This window comes from Ichthyophthirius multifiliis, assembly GCF_000220395.1.
Source record: "Ichthyophthirius multifiliis unplaced genomic scaffold scaff_1120509251400, whole genome shotgun sequence".
Taxonomy (NCBI): Eukaryota; Ciliophora; class Oligohymenophorea; order Hymenostomatida; genus Ichthyophthirius; species Ichthyophthirius multifiliis.
In genome coordinates, this window is record NW_004085910.1 from 121,750 (window position 1) to 145,482 (window position 23,733).

Genomic DNA, 23,733 nt, shown 5'->3' on the forward strand with positions numbered 1-23,733 from the left:
TAATTCAAGGAAACTATATATTATGTACAAATAAAATATTAAAAAATAAAGCATGCATATTTTTAGAGCAAAGACAAAAATTTCTTGAGACATTTTTACAAAAAAGATATATTTTTCGAAAAATCTTTGAAATATTTATAAAATAATTTATATTTCTTAAATTTAAAAAAGTTTATATTTTAATTTTAATGTATTTAAATATATCATATCCTTTTATATAGTTAACAAATTTATATTACATTTAATATTAAAATATATATTGTAAATAATTTAATCATATTTTAATTATTAATATATACTTAAATTTCATATATTAACTCAATGTTTTTTTTATATTATTATAAATAAATATGATTTTTTTGTGAACTATATATCTATAACGAATATACTGAATGCTTTATTAATCAATTATATATTTTTATAATAAGAAAAAAATTTAATACTTCTTATTCAAAGCAATATTTTTTATTTTTAATTATTTTATTATATATTTATATATAGTGAAAATCCTTATTTTTTTTGGCATAAACAAATTATTAATTAATATAATTTTTACCTTTATTTTATTTTTATTTTTTTACAATTGTTTTAAATTTATTTCATAAATTTATTATATATTCACATTTAATTTTTATATATATTAATTCATTATCATATATCATATAAATTTAATTTTTTATTTTTTCTTTATTTATAATGTATATATTTTTATGTTTTTATCTCATAGTCTTTTATTAAATCCACTAAAATTTTCTAATAATAAAGCATTTTTATAATCTTTAATTCTTTTATATATTTTTTTTAATATTTCCCCCAATTAATACTAAAGGATTCATTTGTGGAGTATTTCTCGGCAATAGAATAATATGAATTTTTTACAATTTGCAATATTATTTTCTTAAATTTTTCAATTTAGTGGCATGATGCTCAATCATATCCTTAGTTGTTGCCCAAGTAAAGTGTTATGCTTTTTTTAGTAGCATTTTAGGTTTCAGCAATAAATTCATAGTCTTTTAGAATCTAACTATATTTTTTAAAAATATTTACTTAAATTGGTGTTTCATCAATAAATATAGGTACTTATTAATAAATAATATTTTAAATCATTCGTATTGCAAATTCTTTTTCTTATTATTTAGTTTTATCATTCTGCATATTTGGTTTACATTAATTCCTCCTCTTGTACCTTAAATTATATTTTTTGTAAAATTTGTTAATTTGGTATTATTTTTTTTTTAAATTTAATTGTTTCTCCATATTCTCCTTAATATTTTTTGAAGATTATAGCAATATAATTTTTGCAAATTTATTTTCTTCAATCCGAAATTCCATTTATTTAGTAGAATTTTTAGATAAATCACATTAGTAGAGTTATACTTCTTTTTCTTATTTAAAAAGGGTATGTATTTATTTAATTAATTTATATTATAAGTTAGTTATAGCTTTAATATAATAAATTAATATAATTATTTTAAATTAATTCTGAAGCTAGTAATCTTTTAGGCAGTTTTTTACTATACCTTTTTTATTTTTTAAAATTTTTATTGATTTTTAGTTTTATTCATTTGAGATCCCATAAAAATCAGATATTGATTCAAGATACCTGACATGATTTCTTCTTATCGTTTATTGAGATAGTATTTTATAATTATTTTTGTATTCATTTAATTTATTAAAATTAAAATTTTATGATTTTTAAAATTTAAAGATTGATTATCGCATTATTAACTTTAAATAATACCACCTTAGTTGATTTTTTAAAACTTTACCATTAATATTATTATAAAGTGTCATTAAATTCAATAGATTAATCTGTTTTAACTTTTTTTTTGCATTAAAATCTAAAAAAAAATATATAGTTAAAAGCTTTTGTAAAAAATTAAATAATTTTATTATACTTTTTTACATAACGGTATATAAAATTATTATTTAAAATTAATTTTTTTTAACGATTATTACAATTAATATAATTTTTATATACAAATAATATATAAAAGAATTATAAAATATTTTATATGATATAAATTTTATATCTAATTTAAAATAACACATATATATTTCTTTAAAAAGCTTTAATTCAATGTTTAATATTAAATAAAATATTTATTATTCTCTCCTATAATTAGGGTAATATTTTCCTTCTATAGATAGTCCAAGTACTACATCATAATATCTTATAGAAGTTTGCTATGAAAAATATTTACTGCCCAGAAAAAATATGTATGCCCAAGAGGGGCTATTTAAGTAAAAAAATATACTAAAATTTAACTTTACGAAATGCTTATAGAAGAACTATCCAAAAATAGATAACACAAAGATTGTAAACTTGGGTTTTCTCTAAAAACATTACCAAATAAATAATTTATTTTAGATTTAAGTTATTACTTAAATCCATAATCAGATCTATTTTCATTTGAATATTAAGAAAAGAAAATATATAAAGTAATGATGAAGAACAATTTGTTTTGCTTCCATTAGAATATTTTTAATTTTATTTTTAAATTTATAATTTTATTAAAGAAAATTTAAGGATTTTAATAAAAATGTTATCTTATCTAAGAGAAAAATTGTATTAAAAAGATTTAAAAAAAAAGAAAGTAAAAAAATAAAAAAAAAAAACGGAGATTATAAATTTTAAAACTAGAGTATCAAAAAATCTAAGAAGAAATTTTAAAAATTTGAATAATAAAGAATACAATAATATTTATTAACCATATTGAAAAAAATTTAATACATAGAATTTATATTAATTTATTTCTATTATACTTTGTTATTTATAAACATTTTATAAATATAGTTTTTATTATTTTTTAAGTTCATAATAATTTCATAATGAATGTTTTTATAAAAGTATTATTATTATACAATAATTATTTATTATAAATAATATGATACTAAATTTTTATTTATAGTTAGTGAGCATATATATACATAAACAATATATAAATATATCTTAAAAATATATTACTATATTTATTTCTAATATAATTTATATTATTATTTAATTTAATCTATGATTTTCTTTTGATATGTTTTAAAATAAATTATTATATATTTTAATTAGTTAGTTATTATTATAAAAATACAAAAAAAATATTAATTAATAATATAATATTTATGTTAATATTTATTTTAGGATAAAATAAAAAATACATATTTATAAAATTTTATAAAAAAAAAGGCTAATTATAAAAAAATCAATTATAAAAATGTTTTTTGGTAATTCTTTTTTAAGATAAAAAATTATTTATATACAAATTTTTAAATAGTTTGCATTATATATTTTATTTTATATATAATTTATATTAATATAACAAAAAAAAATTAAAAAAGATTTAAATAAAAATATATAATAATAATATATATATTATTAATTTTTTATATTAATTTTATTTATATATAATAATATATTCTAATAATATGAACATTAATCGATTTCATCTATATATAATTTACATTTAAAGATTAATATAAACTATGCAATAACTGATTTATCCAAATCTAAAGTATTATAAAAAGATTTTTATGCTAACTTTAAAATGCAAATTCTATCTAAAACTTATTCTTTTTTTTAAAAAAAAAATTATTGAATAAAAATTAATTATTTTATTTTTCACTACAATCTTCTTGAAAACGTGTGTATATTTTAATCAATATTATCTATTATTTTTGAAATTAACTTATACACTTTCATTTTATTTTTATTTCTATTATTTATTTATTTTAAAAAAGAAAAAAAAAATTATAAATAAATTTTTTGCCATTTATTTAATTTTACTCTATAGATATGATTTAAATTATTGCTAGCATAATATTTTTTTTGTATTAATTATTAAAAAAATATAATTTTCATTTTAATTCAAATAAATTATTTACTTCTAAGATTCCTGTCACGATAAGGTTAATATTATTTTTAAAGATTTTATAAAGTAATTATATTTTTAATAAAATTTAAGAAAATATGGAATATTTTACTTTACACATTAAAGTTTTTCATTTTTGAAAGCTCATTTTTTAAAAAATGTAATATTTATATGATAGGATTTAGTAAAGTATAATATAGAGAAAAAAAATATCAACTAAGCCTTTAATAAATATATTGTTTATGGGATTTTGTTTGTTTATTCATTCATTATCATTAATAATTAATAATTAATAATTAACTTAATATTTATTTCTTTCAACGCTATTCATTAATTTACGATAAAAATCCCATATATTGTTTAGAGAATAAACCTTATTTTACTATTTATATTCTTCGATCTAATACTAATTAATTAACCCTAATATTGTATATTTTAAACCTTTTCATAGCATTAAGTTAGTAATATTAAATCCCTTTAGCCAAATTTTTATTTTAAAATAACTATTCCAATCGCTTTTTCATCACAATAAAGAAAATAATATTCTTAGCAAATTTAAATATTTTATTTTTTATTTGTATTTATTCAATAGATTAATATTTTTAGTGCTCTATTTTAAGTTTTTTTCAAAGTATTTTTAATATTTTTTAATTTACTCAATATTTAGGAGTTTTTTATTCAAATTAGTTTCTTTTATATTTACAAGTTATTGAAATTTCCATTTTTTTATAAAAACTTATAAAATAATTGAATTTAAGTCAGTAAAAACAAGCTTTATAAAAATTTTCAAAAGAAATGTATGGAATTCGAAAATTTTTTTTTATGAGATATAATTAAATTTAAATAATTATGGATTTTTGTTTTAGGCTATGTTATAAGTTTAATTGAGATTTAAAAATTTTTATAAATAAAAATTGTCGTATATATGGTTTAATTAGATTTTATGATGTTAACAATTCTTATTTTTTTCATTGTATATACTTTTAATTCTTATTAATATTCTAATTTTTTTAATTTTAAAACAAGGAATATTTTTATTTTAGAAAAAAATTGTTAGAAGAAAAGAATTTTGCACATGAATTAGAAAGTTCAGTTTAATCATTATAGTGCATATATTATATGGATTTAAAAAAAACTATATCAATTTATTTTAAAAATAATTAATATTATGAGTTTAAAATAATTTCATACAGATTTATATTTTTTTTACAATTATAGAATGACATTTTTTCAAAATAATAATTATTCTATTAATAAAACTATTTGTATAATATAATAGATATATCTCTATATCTCAATTATTTTATATAATTAATTATCAAGGCTATCTAGCAATTAAATATTTTAAGCCTATATTTAAATATACTATTATATTTATTGCGGCTTACATGGTTTCCTAAATAAATGCAGATATAATAGTAATATTAGAATAATTGAATCTTAAATCTCATTATTATTAAAAATAATATTTTATTTAAGGGTAAAATATAGGTTTAATGCTAACTAATTATTAATATAAATGTTAATATAATTCTAATAATAAATATAATTGTAAATTATATTTGAGTGTTATTAATAAAAATAAGAAATATTATATTATTCTTTAAGAAAACAGAATATTAATAAAAATATTACTTTAATTTATACATCTATATATTTATAAAAAAAATAAAATATAAAATTAATATATTTTTTTTTTAAATGTTTTATTATAGAAATATAAGTAATTTTTTTTAAATAAATATAAATTATAATTAAAGTTTAAAATTAAAAAAAATATAAATTAAAATTATTATAATAATATAATTTAAAAAATAAAAAATATTTAAAAATATTATTATAAATTTAATTATTTTATAATAAAAAAATATATAATGAAATAAAATAATAATAATAAAAATAAAAAATATGTGTAGTATTTATTTAAAAATAAATATTTATAATAAGATAAAAGTTTGTAAAAAAATAATATATGAGTTAACAAAAAATAAATTTTAAATAATAAAAATATAAAGAGAAATAATAAAATTAAGGTAATAAATTATTATTTTTATTATAAAAAATAAAATAAATAAATAAATAAATAAATAAATAAATAAATAAATTATTATAAAAATTTATAAAAAAATTTATAAAAATAAATATATAATAATTATAAAATTTATTGTAAATATAATTTTATATTAATTTATTTTTGATTTATTTTTTATTATTTTAATAATATTTAATTAATTTTTTAAATAGTTTAATAATTTCCTATTCTTTTTCTTTGTTCAATAATATATTATTTATTTTTTTGTTTATATATTTATTTAATTAAATTGTAATTTTTTTTTAATAATTAATGAAATCAATAGAATATTTATTTCCTTATTTATAATTTAATAATATTAATATTAATAATTTTTATTAAAAATAATCCATATAAAAATGAATGTTTTTTTTATTAACATATATAAATTATTTTTATAAAAATTTATTGCAAATTATAAATATATAATTTTTTTATTCAAAATTATAATTTAAAATTTTACTTATATATTTTTTTATGATTAATTCATATTTTATTATTTATAATAATATTTAAATTATATTTAATATATTAATTTTTATTAAATTTAATTTTATATTTAAGAAAGTAAATATTTATTTTTTAGTTTCATCTAATTTAAAAAAATTTATTAATTTGATAAGATTAATGGATTAATAATTATTTTTTTGTAATAATTTTATGAAAAAATTAAAAAAAAAAATTATTCATAAAATTATTACTCAAAAGTTTTATTAATATAATTTAAATTTTTTTTTATTTTAAATTTTTTTATTTGATATTTTTTTTTAAATTAATTATTTAATAAATAATTTTTTATTTTATTTATTGTTAAATAAACATTTTTTTGCTTAGTTAAAAAAAAATTCATAATAAAAACAAAAAATATATAAACTTAATAATATTTAAAAAAATCGAAACAACTAAAATTGCGAAAAAAATAATATATATAAATATTTATTTTTTATCAAACTTCAGAAAAAAGGTAAAAGTACATTGAAATAATTCTAAATATATATTTAATAAGATGTTATTTTAAATTTAAAATATAATTATAAATAAATAATAAAATTAATAATTAAAAATAAATAAAAATAATATATAAAAAATATATATTTTTTTTAAAAATATAATATTAAGATTTAAAAAATAATAGAACTATGAAGCAGTAGAAATATAAATACATTTACTGTTAATACAGAATATATAAAAGATAAGAATCAATAAAATTAATTTAATTTGATTTATATTATTAATATTATATTTATTTATATATATATATATATATTTTGTTATATATTTAATAACTTTTATTATATCTATTATAATTTTTAATAAATTTTTTATTAAAATTTTTAAATAAATATTATTCTATAAAAAGTTAGAAGTTTTAATTATTTTTTATATAAAAAAAAAGCAAATAAATATAATTATTAAAATTATTATATATTTATTATAATCTAAAATCATATTATTGCAAATACAATAATGATACAAATGTTTAACATAGATAAATAAAAATAATTTTATTTTATAACATAAATATTAAAATATGAAAATAATTTATATATAAAAAAAACTTTTATTAATAACATTATTTTATATATATTATAAAAAAATAACAAAAAAATATAATTCATAAAATTTAGAAAAAAAAATTATTAAAAATAATTAAAAATATTAATTAATAAATAAATTATATAAAATTTTATTATATAAATAAATATAATAGAAAAAAATCATATTTTAATATGTTAAAAAATATATTAATAAAATATTTACAAAATTATTAATATATAAAAAAAAAAATAGAATATTTAAAAAAAAAAAAAATTATAATTATATAATTAATTGAAATAATTTATTTTAAAAATAAAATAAAATAAATTACATAATATATATATAAAATTTATTAAAATTTTCAATTAAATTAATAGTTAAAATTAAATTAATACAAAATAAAAAATATAAAAAAAAATTAAAAAAAAAAAAGATGGTGAAAAATATTTAATATAATAAAAAATAAAAAAAATATAATAAAGAAAAAAAATAAGAATTAAATGTTAATAAAAATAATAAAAAAGATTAAAATAATAATAATAATAATAATAATAATAATAATATTATTAATAATAATAAAAATAACAATAATAATATTATTAATAATTGCATTAATAATACTAATACTTACAAATCTAATTTTATTTATAATAAAAGTAATTAAAATCTATTAAATTTACTTGAAAAAGCACATAAACTTTATCAAGAAAATGTAAAAATTTAGAATTATATTTTAACTAATATAATTTTTTTATTATAGGCAAAAAATTAATTAGAAAAGTATAGACTTGGAAAATCTGATGAATAATGGATGAGAAAAATAATGACCGAAGGCACTTTAAAGGATAAAATATCCGCTTTACAAATATATATCCGTGATAATCCTAAAACAACTATTCCTGCTATATAAAATCTCATAAAATTTGTAAAAAAATAATAGTTAAAAAAATTATAAATATTAAAGGCGGAAACAAAATCTAAAAAAGATGCAATATTATGCTATAATGCATTAAAAATGCTTTTTTCAAGTAATTTAATGCCCGATTATGAACTAAAAACATTTTTTTAAAATGCAATAAACAAAAAAGATTTTACTGATAAAGAATTAATTGATTATTATTTCGAACATCAATTAAAGCAAATCTATTATTTATTTATAAATAAAATAATTGAACAATTAAATGATAATTTATCTTTTTTTAGAAAAGCATTGGTTTAAATTCTTATTGAAATTTTATTTGCCAGAAGTGAATATTAAGAAGTAAATATAAAAAAAATTTATTTATATAGTTAATATATAAAGATGGTTCTTGAATCATTGTTAAATAAATTTGGAGATAATGATAAATAAATAGTTACTTTATTAAACTAAAATTTAGGAAAAATAATATAAGTAATATATTTTATTTATGCTATTTATTTATATTGTATTTAGAAAAAGAGTTCTTTAATATTGCCTTTAATTAAGGAAATAGAGAGAATTATTTTTAGACCTAACATTAATATTTAAGCATAGTTTTATATAATTAATTTTATTAATACTATAGATTACAAAAATATTGTATATCTAAAAATTATTATGATATTATATTTAAATAATTATATTTTAATTTTTATAGTAAGAAGACATTCTCAAAGAAATAATAAAATTTTTCTTTTTATTATTTTAGAAAATGGTTGAAAAATTAACAGATAACCTTTTATCATCAAAAATATTAAACTAAATTTTAAGAGGAATAAATAAAATATTTCCTCGTACAAAGCAAAATGTAAAAAAAAAATATATATATAACTTATTCATATTATTTATGACTATAAATTCCTATAATATTTTTTTTAAAAATTAATCAAAAAAAACACTTATCCATTTTTTTGCTTTTTATATTTGTTTGAGTTTTTTTTAATAAAAAAAAACAATGTGAATAAATAACATATTAAAATAAATAAATTTTTTATTAAAAAGTTCTAATTATTCAAAGATTACTTTAATTAACAAATAAATTAACTTTTCAATTTAGTACATAAAACAACTAATATAAAGATTAAAATTTAAACTCTTTTATTTATATTTTAAGTGGAAAATTAAGAAAATAATTTATCAGATCGATATTACAGGGTACTTTATGAAATTTTATAAGATTAATAAATCACTCATTCATCATAAACTGAGTTATTTTTTGACTTGCTTTATTTTTCTATAAAAACTGATTCCAATGTTATAAGGATAAAAAGTTTCGTTAAAAGATTATTATAGGTAAAATAAAAAAATTAATTAATAATATAAAAATAAAAATAAAAATAGTTAGCAATACATTGTGAAAATCCATTCACAATAACATCATTAATATTTTTAGGTAAAATATTAAAGGTACATTCAACATTAAAAACAATGATTAACTAAGGTGAAAATTTTTTAGAAGATACAGAAGAAAAATTTAAAGGTATAGTATCGGAATAAGAAGATATAGAAAAAGTAGAGAATGAAAAAAATAAACAAAATAAATCCCTTTAATAAAATGAATAATATGAATATGACCCTTTCAAAAGAGAACCAAAATATTCAAAATGTGAAAATTCATGCTTATGGGAATTGTATGTTTTATTAAGACATAGCCATCCTACAATAAGAAGATTCACTGAAATTTTACTATAATAGAATTAATAAATAGAATACAAAGGAAACCCTTTATTGGACTTTACAACAGCAAATTTTTTGGATAGATTTTCATTTAAAAATGCCAAAAAGAAGGAATCTTCTGGATTAAAAAATTTGAAGGCAAAAGGAAAAATAAGAATGTCTAAATTAGAACAAGCTTTATAAGTTGAAGATTTCATGAAAAAAGACCAGAAAAAAGTGAGGGAAGAAGAAAAATATTTTATGAAATATTTTTAATAAAAATTACAAAAAAGAGAAGGTTTAGCAGAAAAAATAGCAAAAAAAAATAAAAAGATGAAAATTTTGAAGGAGATGTTGATGCTGAAATAGATAATTATGTTGATTAGTTAGCTTAAGATTAGTTAAACAGCGACTTTTATGATTAAGATTAAGATGAAGATATTGAATATTCAGTTTCAAAAGATAATAATAAAGGTTAAGAATCTTAGCTGGACGATGATTAATATATAAGTTAGGAAGAAAATTAAAGTTAGTTTGATAATGAAGACGATAACTTTTATGATGAATACTAATTAAATAAAGATTAATTAGATGAAGATGACTATGAAGATATTGACAGCGAAGAATTAGGTTTATTTTTATATTTTTATATTTTTATTTATTATTAATTTTTAGGGGATATAGGTAACTTAGAAAATTAATTAGAAGAAGAAGAATTAAAAATGGGAATAGATGGTGATTATGAAGAAGATGATGATATTGAAGATTTTGAAACTTTGTTACGAAAAGCAGGTAAAAAAGATGATGATTATTATGTTAATGAAAAAAATAATTTCCTTAATAATAAGAAAAAGACAATTAAAAAATAAAAAAATAAATTTAATAAAATTAATAATTAAAAAAAAAAAAAGAAATGAAAATGAAAATTATTTTAAATATTATATTTTATTTAAAAATAATTATGTTGATAACATTTTTTATGTTTGCAAATAATAATAAATCTTAAAATAAAAAAATATATATTTTGAAAAAATTTATGTAGTTAATATTGATATTATTAAAATAATAAGAGTTATTATCATCAAAAGTATAATTTAAATAAATATTTTTTATGTATTGTAAGTTTGTATTTAATTTAAATTATAAGATTCTTGTTAAAATTAAAATTAAATTATAATAAAAACTTCAATATTTTTAACAAACCAATATTTGATAAATATATAAATTTAGAAAAATTAAATTATTTATTAATAATATATAAAATTCTATATTATATTAAAATATAAAATTTATAAATAATTATAAAATAATAATAATAACAAAATAAGTAATTATATCAATTTTTATAATTAAGTTTATTAATAAAATTACAAAATTTCAATTATATTATTATAAATTATGATTTATATTTAATATAAAAGTAAATAAATAGAAAGTTTTAAAAATTGAATGTTAAACTTAAAAAATATTTTTTATAATATATATATATATTTTTAGTAAAAAATTAAAAAATCTTATAAACATCTATAAATTATTTATATAAAAAAATAGATTTATAACAATTTTTTATTATTAATTTGTTACAAAATAAAATATATATAAAAAAAAAAAAAATATTTAGATAATTTTTAAAATAGTTACAAAATATATTATAATAATTGATAAAATAAAATAATTATAAAAAAATAAATCATTAAATATTATTTATTAAATAAAATAAAAATAATATATATGATTTTAAAAAAAATATTTTATTTATTTATTTATTTATTTAATAATATTTTATATTAAAATATCAAATAAAAGAAAAATTATAATATTAAATTACGGTAATCAACATAAACAAAGATTCTACCCTTTTAATTAAATCAAACTAAAAATATAAAAAAAAATATTAATTTTTAGTAATAACTATCTTCTTAGTTTTTATTTTAATATAAAAAATATATTAAAACCAATATTTGTATTAAAATACATTCCGCTTTCGAAAGTTTATAAATATGATTATCTTATTTTTATTTTAATTTGAAATAAATATATTTCAGTTTATTTTTTAAAATAATTGTTTTAAATAATTTTTTTTTTATATAATTTATATTTATATATAAAGTATTATTTAAAAATTACTTTAAAATTTTAATTTTTATTTTAAATTGAATAAATTTTATAAACTCTTTTGATTTTAATATTAAAAATTTTTAAATTAATTTTATTAAAATAATAATTTTAGATTAATTAATTTATATTCATTTAAATAATGCAAATCATATGTTTAAAAAATATAAAAAGAAATCAAAATTAGACGTTAGAGAGAGTATGTTTTTTTTACATAACAAAATATAATCAATTTCGTCTTAAGATTAAATTAAATTAAATAAAATTAATCCGATAAAGCTATGATGAGTATGTATTGGATCTGGATGTTTACTACTAGGATATTTCATAAATCCTAATCCTTTATATTCACATAATTTAATAAACTATCCTAAATTATTTCCTTAAATTAATTAATCACAACCTAAAATATATAAACTAACTCCTACCCAACATGAATATCAGCTGTCAGGTTATTTATTTACTCTTCCATTAAAACCTGTTATATTTTCAGATTCACTGATTTAAATATATCTATTCATTAGCCAATTTATAATTTAAGTTTTTAAAGGCAAAGAATCTAACTTTTGTAAAATTTTTAAACTTGCTAACCCACAAAAAGTGGCTCCTCCATGACTTTCTAATCCTGGTTGAAGCCCAAAAGCACCATTTGCTTAATTTTAGCATTACAGTATATATTCTAAAGCCTTTTAAGTATTAATATATGAGAAATCATTTAATAAAACACATATTACTAGTGCTGAATATGTAAAACGGATATCACTTTCTTCTTCGAATTCGAAGCTTTTAAATTCACCTGTTTCAGTTTATAGTCTTCTTATATTTTCCAATATAAAATCTTTGTTTATCTTTTATAAGTCATCTCCAAGTATTTTTAATGATATAAGTGCACATTATGTATATACGATATTGTAATATTCGGGTATTTAGTTTATTTCTTAACGAGGAAAATTGAGACTACCTATAAAGCCTCCATATTTGATGCTATTTTTAGCATTTTATATTTATAATTAATATATCCAATTTTTTAATTCTTCTTTTTTTTAAAGAGTTAATACTTCATCTATACCATCTAATAAATCTATTGTGTTTAAAAGAAAAAATATAACATATATTTTTTATGAATCAAACTCTTAGAATTTTTGTTCAGTCAGTAATTAATGTTATAGTGATTTTAAATGAGAAGATTTATCAAATTTTAATATTTACATTTTTTTGACTTAAAAAGTTATATATAAAATATATTTTTTCAATCTTTTCCTTTTAAATATTTTATTTTTGTATAAAACTATATTATATATTTAAAATAAAATTATATTATATATGAGTATAATTTTTTTGTTATAAAAAAAAAATATATATAGATATAAATTAAAAAATGTTACCAAATAAAATTCCCGTTAATATTGAAAAGCTTTTTCCTTCTAGAAATTGCTTAATTTTAGAAAATAATTAAGTATATTCTGAACTAAAAGAACCAATAAAAAACTTGGACGAAATAATCAATTAATAAATCTAAATATGGATGATTGACATAAATTCTGATTTTTAATTTTCTTTACCAACAACTGTTTTTACAGGTAATGAACCGCCTATAGTATATTTTTAATCTTAAGAAGAAAGCATAAATACAAATTTACAACGACTTACATAGGAACAATTAAATAGCATAAAGTTAAAAGGTGAGTTTTTAGTGAAAATTAATCCTTCTGATTAACTTGGTACAACATGGAAAATGAGTAAATATATAATTAAAGGACAAGAATATATAAAAAAATCTACGGAGCGAGATTTAGGAAAATGCTTTCATTAAATTATACAGATACAATGCAGAATTAGAAATAAATTTGCTTGTAATTATTCTTAAAAATTAAGAATTTTAAATCCTAATATTTGTGATGGATTTAAGTTTATATATGGTGTTCTTTGTAGAATTTCGAATTTGTTATTTGGTAATAAATATATGACTATCGTAACTAAAGGAGAGGTACTCTAATTTCTTTTTTAAAAATAATAAAAAGAATACTTGAAAGAAAATAAAGATAAAATTGAAAGTGAATTCTTTTAGTATATCGATAAGATTTAAAGTAAAAAAACTTAAAATATACAGCTTTTTAAAAATTTTGTGAAGAATCAAAAAACTATATAAATTAAGTTGAAAAAAAATTAATAGAAAAATATCAGATTTTAGGTGAAGAAGAAGAAATTGCTTAATTAAAAATTATTGATGAAAAATAAGAAAAATTATTATAGTTTATATAAGAAAAATTATAAAAAATGCCTTAAGAAGCCTAAAAACATTTGATTGATTTACAAAAAAGCCTTCAAATAATAGTTAAGCATAAGGATACTTATTAAAAATTAGTTTAAAAATAATAAGAAGAATTTAGAAAATAAATTTAATAAAATCATTTTATCAAATCACGAGTTTAAATTTGGCTTTAGTAGAAAGTATAAGAATAAATAAGTATTTTTAAAGAAAAGCAAAAGAGCTTTTTATATAATTAAATTTTGGATGAATTAAAAGTAAAAAAACTATAATCATAATATGATTTGTTTAAGAATTTCGTAGAATTTCAAAAAGAGAAAAAATATTTATTTTTAAAAGAAAAAAAAAATGTAGAATAGAAATTACAAAAGCCTTTAAGAACTTTTATCACAAGATAATATTAATATAAAGGACATATTGAAGAATATTAATGCTAATATTCTAAAGAAAAATAGTTTAGATATGTTAATTATTTTGATATTGAAACTAAAACCAATTTTTTTGGATGGAGAATAGTACTTTAATTTATTCGATACAAGGTTTGGACTATTAACATTTTTATTAATTTTATTAGTTATATTTTTGATGGATAATATGGTTTTAAAGCTCTTTTCTATTTAAAAGAATTCGAGTATAATGAATATTTTGATCAAAATACAGTATAAATAAAATATTATAAGGCCTAACCTTATGTTTAGAAACTAAAAAATACTTATTTAGATATAATAGAAAGTCGATAAGTATTTGAAAGGAAGCCTGACAGAGGATTTTTTGGCAAAAACATTTTAAGGACATTTAATTATATAGAATGTTATTTTTACAGAGCTATTTTTTTAGGCATTATAATATAAGGAATAGTATTTCCAATATTTATAATTTTAAATATTTTTATTAGTACGCTTTTGGCTTTTACATCTTTTCTTTATGTACCTTTTTTATTACTTTTTAGATCTGTTTGGCATATTGTATTTTGGGATTTTGATTCTCCAACAAGATTCTCAAATTACATTTATTCTAATGAATTTAATTATTATATTTCTTATTAGCCTTTTTAGATTGTTGTATTCTGTTTACATTTTCTAATTGGTGTTTATGAAGTTGTTTGCTCTTGTATTTCTGTTTTAGTAATACATCCTCTGGGAGCTCTTATATATTTAATTTTTGCTTATTTAAGATTTTTATTTGCAAATGTTTCCGATTTTTTTATCTTCTTTTTCGTAAAAAAGCTAGGGAGATAGCCTGAAATTGATACATTTATTTGTTGGAAATAATAAGGAAAAGGTGTAACTAGATAATATACTTTTTCTATAGATATTTAAGATGTTTTGATTTTACTTCGAGGACTTTTGGAAAAAAAAGAACTCGATTATTTCTAAAAAAAAATAACTGATACTGTTAATGAACCTATTATAAAATATAGATAATTAATGAATACATTTATGCAATTTTATTCTTTTTGTGATTAGAGATTTTAAAATAATGTATATATTTCCGAAAAATGTGAAATACTTATTAAAATTCTAAATAAATAAATTGAATAAAGAATGAAAATATTGCCTTAAAGGCCAATTAATAATGTAAAATTTACATAAAAAGAATTAAATTTGATTATTTAAAAAGCTTATTAATTATTAAGAAGCTTTCTTGAAGAAAAAAAATTGATAAAAAATGGGCTTTCTAGGCTTTTGGAGAAGAAGAAGAAAGTACAAACTTATTTAGTGTATGTGAAAAAATGCTTATTTAAGCTTTTTAAGATGAACTTGTAGTTTATCCTATAGAAGATCTTGATAAAAGAATTGAAATCAAAAGAAAAAAAATAATACTTACTCATCTATTTATAAAGCTATTGAAGGATAATTTAATTTAATAGAACTTTAAAGTTAGTTTAAATTTTAAAAATTCAAATAAATTAATATTTTACCTTTTGTTAATGTTTAGGATGTTTTTGATTACCATAATAATTTTAAGAAGAAAAATCAAATTTTTACTTGCTTATATTTCAATTTAAAAGAATTTTAAGATATTAAAAAAAAAGTTGATTGAATTTTGTAAAAAAAAAAATATGATTTGAGGAGATTTATAAGTTATTTATATTTTTTCTTCTATATTTAATAGCGTTTTTATTTTTAAAAACATTATTTTTATTTAATTTCTTTGAATTATAAAAAAAAAATATGTTTGTATTTTTTTAATGTATAAAATTATAATAATCATTTAAAAAATACTAAATAAAATAATTACTTACTTAAACAATATTTCAATATAAATAAATTTATGAAAAATCATAATAAATAATATTTTTATTTTATTTTTATTTATTTTTTAAAAAAAGACTAAATATCTTAAAATAAAAGAACTAAAATTAAATTATATAAATAATCATAATTTTTATAAAGTCGAAAAAAAAATTAAACAGAAAAAGTAAAAAATAAATGGTATTTAAATTATAAAACGAATCAAATTTAATATATAAATTTAAAAAATAAGACTAGAGGAACTCCTTCATTTGGTAAAAGACATTAAAAAACCCACACCTTATGCAGAAGATGTGGAAGAGCAACATATCATAAATAAAAATTAAGATGTGCTTAATGCGGTTTTCCTGATGCAAAAACACGCAGATGTATATTTTATTTTTATTTATATTAATTAATATTTATTAAATAAACAAAGATGATGGATGGGCCTAAAAGGCTAAAGATAGAGTTGGATAAGGTACTGGTAGAATGAAATATATGAAAACTATCGCTAGAAGAGCTAAAAACGGTTTCAGATCTGGAACTACTGCTTAACCTAAAGCTAAAACTGTATCTAAATGAAAAACTAAAGTATTTTTGTTTATCATTCTTACTTTATTTGGATTATTAACTTTAAAATGTTATAATTATTAGTAAGTATTATTTTTATTATAAAAGAAATTAATATTTTCATTTTGTTTATTAATTAGAGTAATCATATTTAAATAGTTTTTTTAAAAAAATAAAATTAATTATTTATATTTAATTATTTTTATTAAAGAACTTGTAGAAATAAATATATTATTTGTAATATAATCTTATTTTTATTTTATTTAAAAAAATTAAAAATGTTTGAATTATTACTTTAAACAAATAAAAAATATAAGATATAATCTTAATGAATAATAATATATAAATAAAGTTATTATAATGTTAATGAATATTATATTTTTTTTAATAACATCATTTATTTTTTTCACAAATAATATATTTTTTTTATATTCAAAAATAACAAAATGTTTAATATAAAATATTATTTTTAATAATTTTTATTATTCACTTTATTAATATTATATTACAATTTTTTTTTATTATTTTGGTATAAATTAATAAATTATAAATGCAATGTTAATATAAGAATAATTTTTCAATTTAAAGGAAATATATCTTTTACAAAATCGCAATTTAAAATAATAAAATTTATAAAAATATTTATTAATTTCATTTGGTTTGTTTTTATTTTTTTTGTAATTTTTTTAAAAAACTAAATCTAAAAAAAGTAAAAAACGTGACAAAAATAGATTGTCAAATAATTATTTTCAAATATTAAAAATTAAAACCAAAAAAATATCTATTTAAGAAAAAAAAATTAATTATTTATACAACTTAAACTCATTGTAAATCAATTTTTTTAAAAAATTCTCAAAATTAATTTTTTAAATATAAAAGTTTTATATATTATTTTATTTCTTAAAAATAATAATAAATATAATAAAAAAATTCAATAATGAAAATTAAATGTTAAAAAAATTCTAATTATGATTATATGATTTTTTTTTTTATATAGATAAACTTAAACATTTTTTTAATTTTTTTCTATTATGATTATTAATATTCATATTATTTTATTGAAGCCAATAAACAATTTTTTATTATTCTTTTTCTTTTATATCAAAAATTTAAATTCAATTTTATGTTAACATAATAAAGAAAAAATTTTTAATATAAATGCACAAAAAAAAAATTGTTATATTTTTAATATCTTTATTTTAATAAATAGAATCTAAATTAATATAGTAATAATAAGACCCAAATCTAATAAAACTAATAGAAATATGTCGCCATGGTGCTCGATCTCCATTTTATGATTTATTTGATTATAAATATAATTGGAATATGCCTTTACAAGCATTAACTAATGTAGGAATGAGACAACATTTTTTATTAGGATAGGAAATTTTTAGAAGATACAAACAAACAATATTTAATAATGGAAAGTAATAAAGAAAATCAAATAATTATATAAATAATAAAAAGTTTTAATTCTTCATAAATAAATATTATGACAACTTCAGCAGAAAGAACATAATAAAGTGCATTAAGTCAATTATATGGAATTTTTTTCGAAAAAGGAAATAAAATGTAAGATGATTGGAAGTTTAATGCTAATACTGACTTACCTCCATTTAATGTTGTAAATGGATAAAATATCCTTGAATAGTTAAAATTGAATAATCTTCCTCATAGTTATATTCCTATACCTGTAAATATAGCCTAAAATTCTCAAATTTTGGAGGCTGGGGATGTTTGCCCAGGCTAAAGTATTTTTAAATAAAGGAACTTCCTTACAGAAGTTTATAAATAATTTGATGAGTCTTTAGCTTAATATAAAATTGATTTTGCAAAAGCATTTAATATTACAGGATAAAATATAACAATATAACTAATAAGTAATTATTATGACAGTGTAGTATGCGATATTTATTAGTAAATTAAGCTTCCTAAATTTATAAATGCATAATTTTATTAAATGATGTAGTTTGTATATGACTTTTAATAATTATATTTAGATTTTAATGGAGATGAACTTTTTAAAATATAATCTACTTAATTTTTTAGGGATTTAATAGATAAAATAAGAAGTAAAAATGATATGAAATTTTAATTATATTCTGCATCTGATAATAATTTAAATTTAATTTTATTAGCTTTTGGATACTCTTCATATACTAGCAATTTTTTGGAATGGAAATATCCTAAATTAAGTAAAAGTCATTATAATGCACCTTTCGCTTCTACTATTTTATTGGAAGTCTATGAAATTTAATAAAAGAAATTTGTCAAAATGATCTTCAATGATTAAGATATTATCATAAAAGGCTGTAAGAATGTATTGTGTGATTTCGAAAGTGAATTTGTTAAATTTGTTTAAGACAATATTATTTTCTAAAGTTAGAAATAATTTGATTATTTTTGCAATTTAAATAATTTATGATTTTGGAATATATTTTATATTAGTTAAGAGTTTTAGTCTATTATAAATATTTAATATAAAAAATAAATAATTAATAAAAAATTCTTAATTTAATTTTATAAATAAAAATTAAAAATAAAAAATAAATAAAAAAATAGAAAATAATTAATGTTTTAACTTTTTAAATATTAATAATGATATAAAAATATAATTTTTAATTAATTTTATATTTATTTTATATTTTATAATATTAAAAAAAAATTATAAAAATATAAATAATTAGATAATTAAAAAATTAAATTATATATAATAGTATAAATCTATATAAATTATTAAAATTTTTATTTTTAAATTAAATATTTTGTAAAATTATATAAAAAAGAAATGAAAAATAAAATAAAAAAATAAATAAATAAAAAATAAAAAATAAATTAAAAGATGATAAAAAAAAATTTATATTATAAATAAAAATAATAAAAAAATAAAATAAAGATATATATAAAGTGAAAATTAAAAAAAACATTATAATATAATTTTATAATAAAAATAAAATTTATATTTATATTTATATTTATATTTATATTTATATATAAATAAATAAATAAATAAATTAATAAAAAAAACAATTATATTATAATTTTTTTTTTTTTTATAAACACTGATTATTTTTTTTTTTTTATATATGTTAAAAATATTCTAACATTTAATTTAAAATAAAATATTTAAAATTTATAATTTTTTTTTTTTTAATAATTTTTATTTAGCAATTAATTTAATATATTTAATTTTATAATTATAAAAAATTAAATATTTTTAAAAATCATTTTTATAATTATATTATATTTTTTTTTTTTCATTATCATACGTATTTAATAATATTTTTACTATATATATTTCATTTAAATTAATTATATTAAAAATTAATAATTTTTTTTTTTTTAATAATTAAAATTTATACTTCTTTTAATTTTAATAATGTAAATATATATTTAGAAATATTATTTACACTAATAAATATATTTTAATGTGGCAATTGATTTATTTTTATTATTATTATCATAATTTCATTTTTATAAACATTTTTTTTTTATCCTTTAAAAAATTATGTTTTTTTTTAAAAAAGAAATATTAAATTTTATTTTTTAAGATAACTATTAAGATGTTTCTAATATTATTTTAATTTTAAATCCTTTTATTTTTAAAATAAATAATAATTTTTAAAATTTTTAGACATATAAATTTAAATTATATTAAAAATTATGAATATATACTAAATAAATTCAATAATTTTAAAATAAAATAGATGATATACCACTATAATTTTTATATCAATTTTAGATAGATGTTTTAATAAGTTATAAAAAATACCATTCATGTTTTATATATATTTTTTTAATTCTAAACAAAATTTATTTTATATTTATATTTTACTGTCTTATAATAATCAGTTTTATTTTCATAATACAATATTTATTTATTTAAAAATATATATTTTTTCTCCCGTTTTATTTTATCTTCAAATTCGGATGTTTTTATATATTATTTTTTTCTTTTTTTTTAATAATTATAATATTATTTTTTTAAATATTTTATTAAAATAGGTTTTTAATTAATTTTTTTATAATATTTTATTTATAATATATCCTAATTTTTTTTAAATTTTTTCTTTAATTTTTTTTAAATACTGAATTAAATAAAATAATCTTTTTTTTATTTTTTTAATTATATTTTATAAAAATACTGTAGAAATATAAGTTAAATATTATGAATATTTAGTTTATATGTTAAAAAAACATATCTCTCAATTTTTTAAAATAAAAAAAATATTTATATTATATATTTTTTTTGAATTTTCAATAAAAAAAATTTTTTAGTATTTTTTAATTTTTTTTAATTTTATATTATTCTTTCATTTTACTCAATATTTTTATGATATATCGCTATATATTTACATTCTTTATAAAAAAATTATTTTTAAAATCAAAACGAATTCTATAAATATAATATGAAAAATAGTGATATTTCGATTTTCGATATTGGTATCTGCATAAATTCACAGTTAAAATTAAATAATTTAATATATTAAAAGCTTACATTTTGAAGATATTTTGTTCGTTAAGATAGATAAAAAAACTGAAAATTTAATATAAATTTTAAAAATTAAGGCATTTTTTTTAGATATAAAAAGACGGTAGTTGAAGAATCAGAATTAAATAATCTTCCGTTATGCATGCAATAATTAAATTATAAATTTACATAATTAATTTATAAATACAATTTGTATTTATACTATTAAAAATATTTATAATTATATATTATTTAATCATTTTCACTTTTTCGATTTTTTTTTTAAAAAAACTTAATAAAAATAAAATAAATTGGTTTTTTTCTTGTTCATTATGTTTTCATTTATATTTATTTATTATAAAACACATCATTTTTTATTTAGAATTTTAATTATAATTAAAATACAAAATGACGAAATATTAATTTACATTTCAGTATAAATAATCCTTGAATAATTACACTTACTTAAGTTTTAAAAATTTTATAGAATTTTTACAAGATTTGATTTAGATTCTTTTGAAAAAAGTTATATAGAAAAATATAGAGATTTATTAATAACTTACAGCATTTTGATGAAAACCTTTTATGCAATAAATTATTCTAAAAATATATTTAAATTTTCTTTTTTCCCTCCCCCTTCTTTAAAATGTTATCTTATCCTTAAAGAAGTTGATTTGCCTTAGTAGTTTAACTCTTTTATACAGGAAAAAATAAACTAAAAATTTAATTTAATCTTGACAAATTTTAATAAAAATTATATATTAGAAATAAAAGGATTTGAATTCGTAAATTTTTAGAGGTTATAGTTTAAAAATGAATTCTATAAATACATGTGAAAGTATATAAAAAAATTATACGGAAATTTTATAAGATGTAGAATATTTTCTTTATTTATTCAAAATTAAAATAATTAAGTACTTAACAATTAAATAAAAGTATTGGCCAAAATTTAAAAATATAAATATATAAATCTTACTTGAATAAATAAAGCTTTATATTTTAAAATTAATATAATAAGATTATTGAAATATTTGATATTTATTACTTTTATTGTATAAATTAGAATCTATTTATTTAATTTCTTATTCGTATGATGAAGTAAAGAATTCTCAAAGTTGTGACTTTTAATTATGCAGGTAATAAACTTTATATAATAATAATAATTAAGATTTAATATTATGTTAATTATCTAATTAAGAAAAAACTTCAGGCAATTAAACATTTTACAAATTTAATTTATACCATTATAATTTTTAAACATATTATATCTTCATCATTACATGTTTTATTGCTTATTTTAAACACATTAAGTGTCATATATAATATTTAGGAAAATACTTATATTGTGATATAATCTCTGAAATATTTTAAATTGTTTAGAAACATATATATATTATTTTAGTGATAATTCAAACTGTAAAATATTTTATAAATTTTTGTTCTTCTTCTATTTTAAATTAAATAGTTTTTAATTTAAAAATTTAAAAATAGCAATAATAAAATATTTTTTAAATAAAATATTATTTTTTCAAAATCTATAAAAATATATATAAATTATAAATAGAAATGTTTGTGAAAATCAAAAACTATAAATTTTAAATAAATAGCTTTTATTTACCTTTTATTACAATAGCAATATTTATTTTAAACCCAATTTAAACTTAATGTCCTCCAGGTTAAATTTAAAATTTACAGATAGGGAATTGTATAGACGTAGTATGTAAAGAAAGGGAGTTTTTCGACGCTTCAGCAAATTAGTGCTCTAAATGCGATTCTAAATGTTCAAAATGTGAAATATTTTCAGACTTTTGTCAAGAATGTGCTAAAGGTTATTATTTATAAGATAACAAATGCATTACAATTTGTGATATATAGAATCGCTTTATAAAATGTAATTAAGATTACACAAATTGTAAGTGCTTGCAGTGTGATAAAGCATGTAATAGATGTTTTGGTGAATAGAACAATCAATGCTTAACAT

At 14.9% G+C, this 23,733-nt stretch overlaps 1 protein-coding gene across 1 annotated transcript, besides 39 other annotated features; it reads left to right on the top strand. All coding sequences in view use genetic code 6, as the record gives it.

Annotated features, from left to right (window-relative positions):
- The first annotated feature begins 133 nt into the window (after nt 1-133).
- Nucleotides 134-189: a microsatellite.
- Nucleotides 190-2,852: 2,663 nt separating this feature from the next.
- Nucleotides 2,853-2,888: a microsatellite.
- Nucleotides 2,889-2,923: 35 nt separating this feature from the next.
- Nucleotides 2,924-2,965: a microsatellite.
- A 311-nt stretch (nt 2,966-3,276) lies between these two features.
- Nucleotides 3,277-3,314: a microsatellite.
- Nucleotides 3,315-4,137: 823 nt separating this feature from the next.
- Nucleotides 4,138-4,163: a microsatellite.
- A 1,480-nt stretch (nt 4,164-5,643) lies between these two features.
- Nucleotides 5,644-5,707: a microsatellite.
- Nucleotides 5,708-5,718: 11 nt separating this feature from the next.
- Nucleotides 5,719-5,765: a microsatellite.
- Nucleotides 5,722-5,770: a microsatellite.
- Nucleotides 5,726-5,773: a microsatellite.
- A 145-nt stretch (nt 5,774-5,918) lies between these two features.
- Nucleotides 5,919-5,968: a microsatellite.
- Nucleotides 5,965-6,023: a microsatellite.
- Nucleotides 6,024-6,440: 417 nt separating this feature from the next.
- Nucleotides 6,441-6,497: a microsatellite.
- A 159-nt stretch (nt 6,498-6,656) lies between these two features.
- Nucleotides 6,657-6,704: a microsatellite.
- Nucleotides 6,665-6,701: a microsatellite.
- A 251-nt stretch (nt 6,705-6,955) lies between the features above and the next one.
- Nucleotides 6,956-7,024: a microsatellite.
- Nucleotides 6,957-7,002: a microsatellite.
- Nucleotides 6,970-7,022: a microsatellite.
- Nucleotides 7,025-7,141: 117 nt separating the features above from the next.
- Nucleotides 7,142-7,219: a microsatellite.
- Nucleotides 7,220-7,566: 347 nt separating this feature from the next.
- Nucleotides 7,567-7,609: a microsatellite.
- Nucleotides 7,610-7,661: 52 nt separating this feature from the next.
- Nucleotides 7,662-7,708: a microsatellite.
- Nucleotides 7,709-7,906: 198 nt separating this feature from the next.
- On the top strand, nt 7,907-11,539 carry IMG5_196670 (hypothetical protein; the record flags this gene model as incomplete). Its single annotated transcript, XM_004024232.1, has 8 exons — nt 7,907-8,185; nt 8,234-8,398; nt 8,438-8,734; nt 8,777-8,866; nt 8,909-9,034; nt 9,093-9,242; nt 9,437-10,720; nt 10,766-11,539. 8 exons carry the CDS (start codon nt 7,907-7,909, stop codon nt 11,537-11,539), a joined length of 3,165 nt encoding a protein of 1,054 aa, XP_004024281.1.
- Nucleotides 7,923-7,963: a microsatellite.
- Nucleotides 7,929-7,965: a microsatellite.
- Nucleotides 7,978-8,080: a microsatellite.
- Nucleotides 10,724-10,748: a microsatellite.
- Nucleotides 11,540-11,835: 296 nt separating the features above from the next.
- Nucleotides 11,836-11,886: a microsatellite.
- Nucleotides 11,887-12,138: 252 nt separating this feature from the next.
- Nucleotides 12,139-12,172: a microsatellite.
- A 58-nt stretch (nt 12,173-12,230) lies between these two features.
- Nucleotides 12,231-12,293: a microsatellite.
- A 7,455-nt stretch (nt 12,294-19,748) lies between these two features.
- Nucleotides 19,749-19,787: a microsatellite.
- A 271-nt stretch (nt 19,788-20,058) lies between these two features.
- Nucleotides 20,059-20,122: a microsatellite.
- Nucleotides 20,059-20,138: a microsatellite.
- Nucleotides 20,073-20,116: a microsatellite.
- Nucleotides 20,075-20,117: a microsatellite.
- Nucleotides 20,075-20,204: a microsatellite.
- Nucleotides 20,205-20,236: 32 nt separating this feature from the next.
- Nucleotides 20,237-20,274: a microsatellite.
- A 323-nt stretch (nt 20,275-20,597) lies between these two features.
- Nucleotides 20,598-20,667: a microsatellite.
- A 591-nt stretch (nt 20,668-21,258) lies between these two features.
- Nucleotides 21,259-21,369: a microsatellite.
- Nucleotides 21,332-21,368: a microsatellite.
- Nucleotides 21,370-21,498: 129 nt separating the features above from the next.
- Nucleotides 21,499-21,583: a microsatellite.
- Nucleotides 21,584-23,247: 1,664 nt separating this feature from the next.
- Nucleotides 23,248-23,279: a microsatellite.
- The last annotated feature ends 454 nt before the right edge of the window (nt 23,280-23,733 follow it).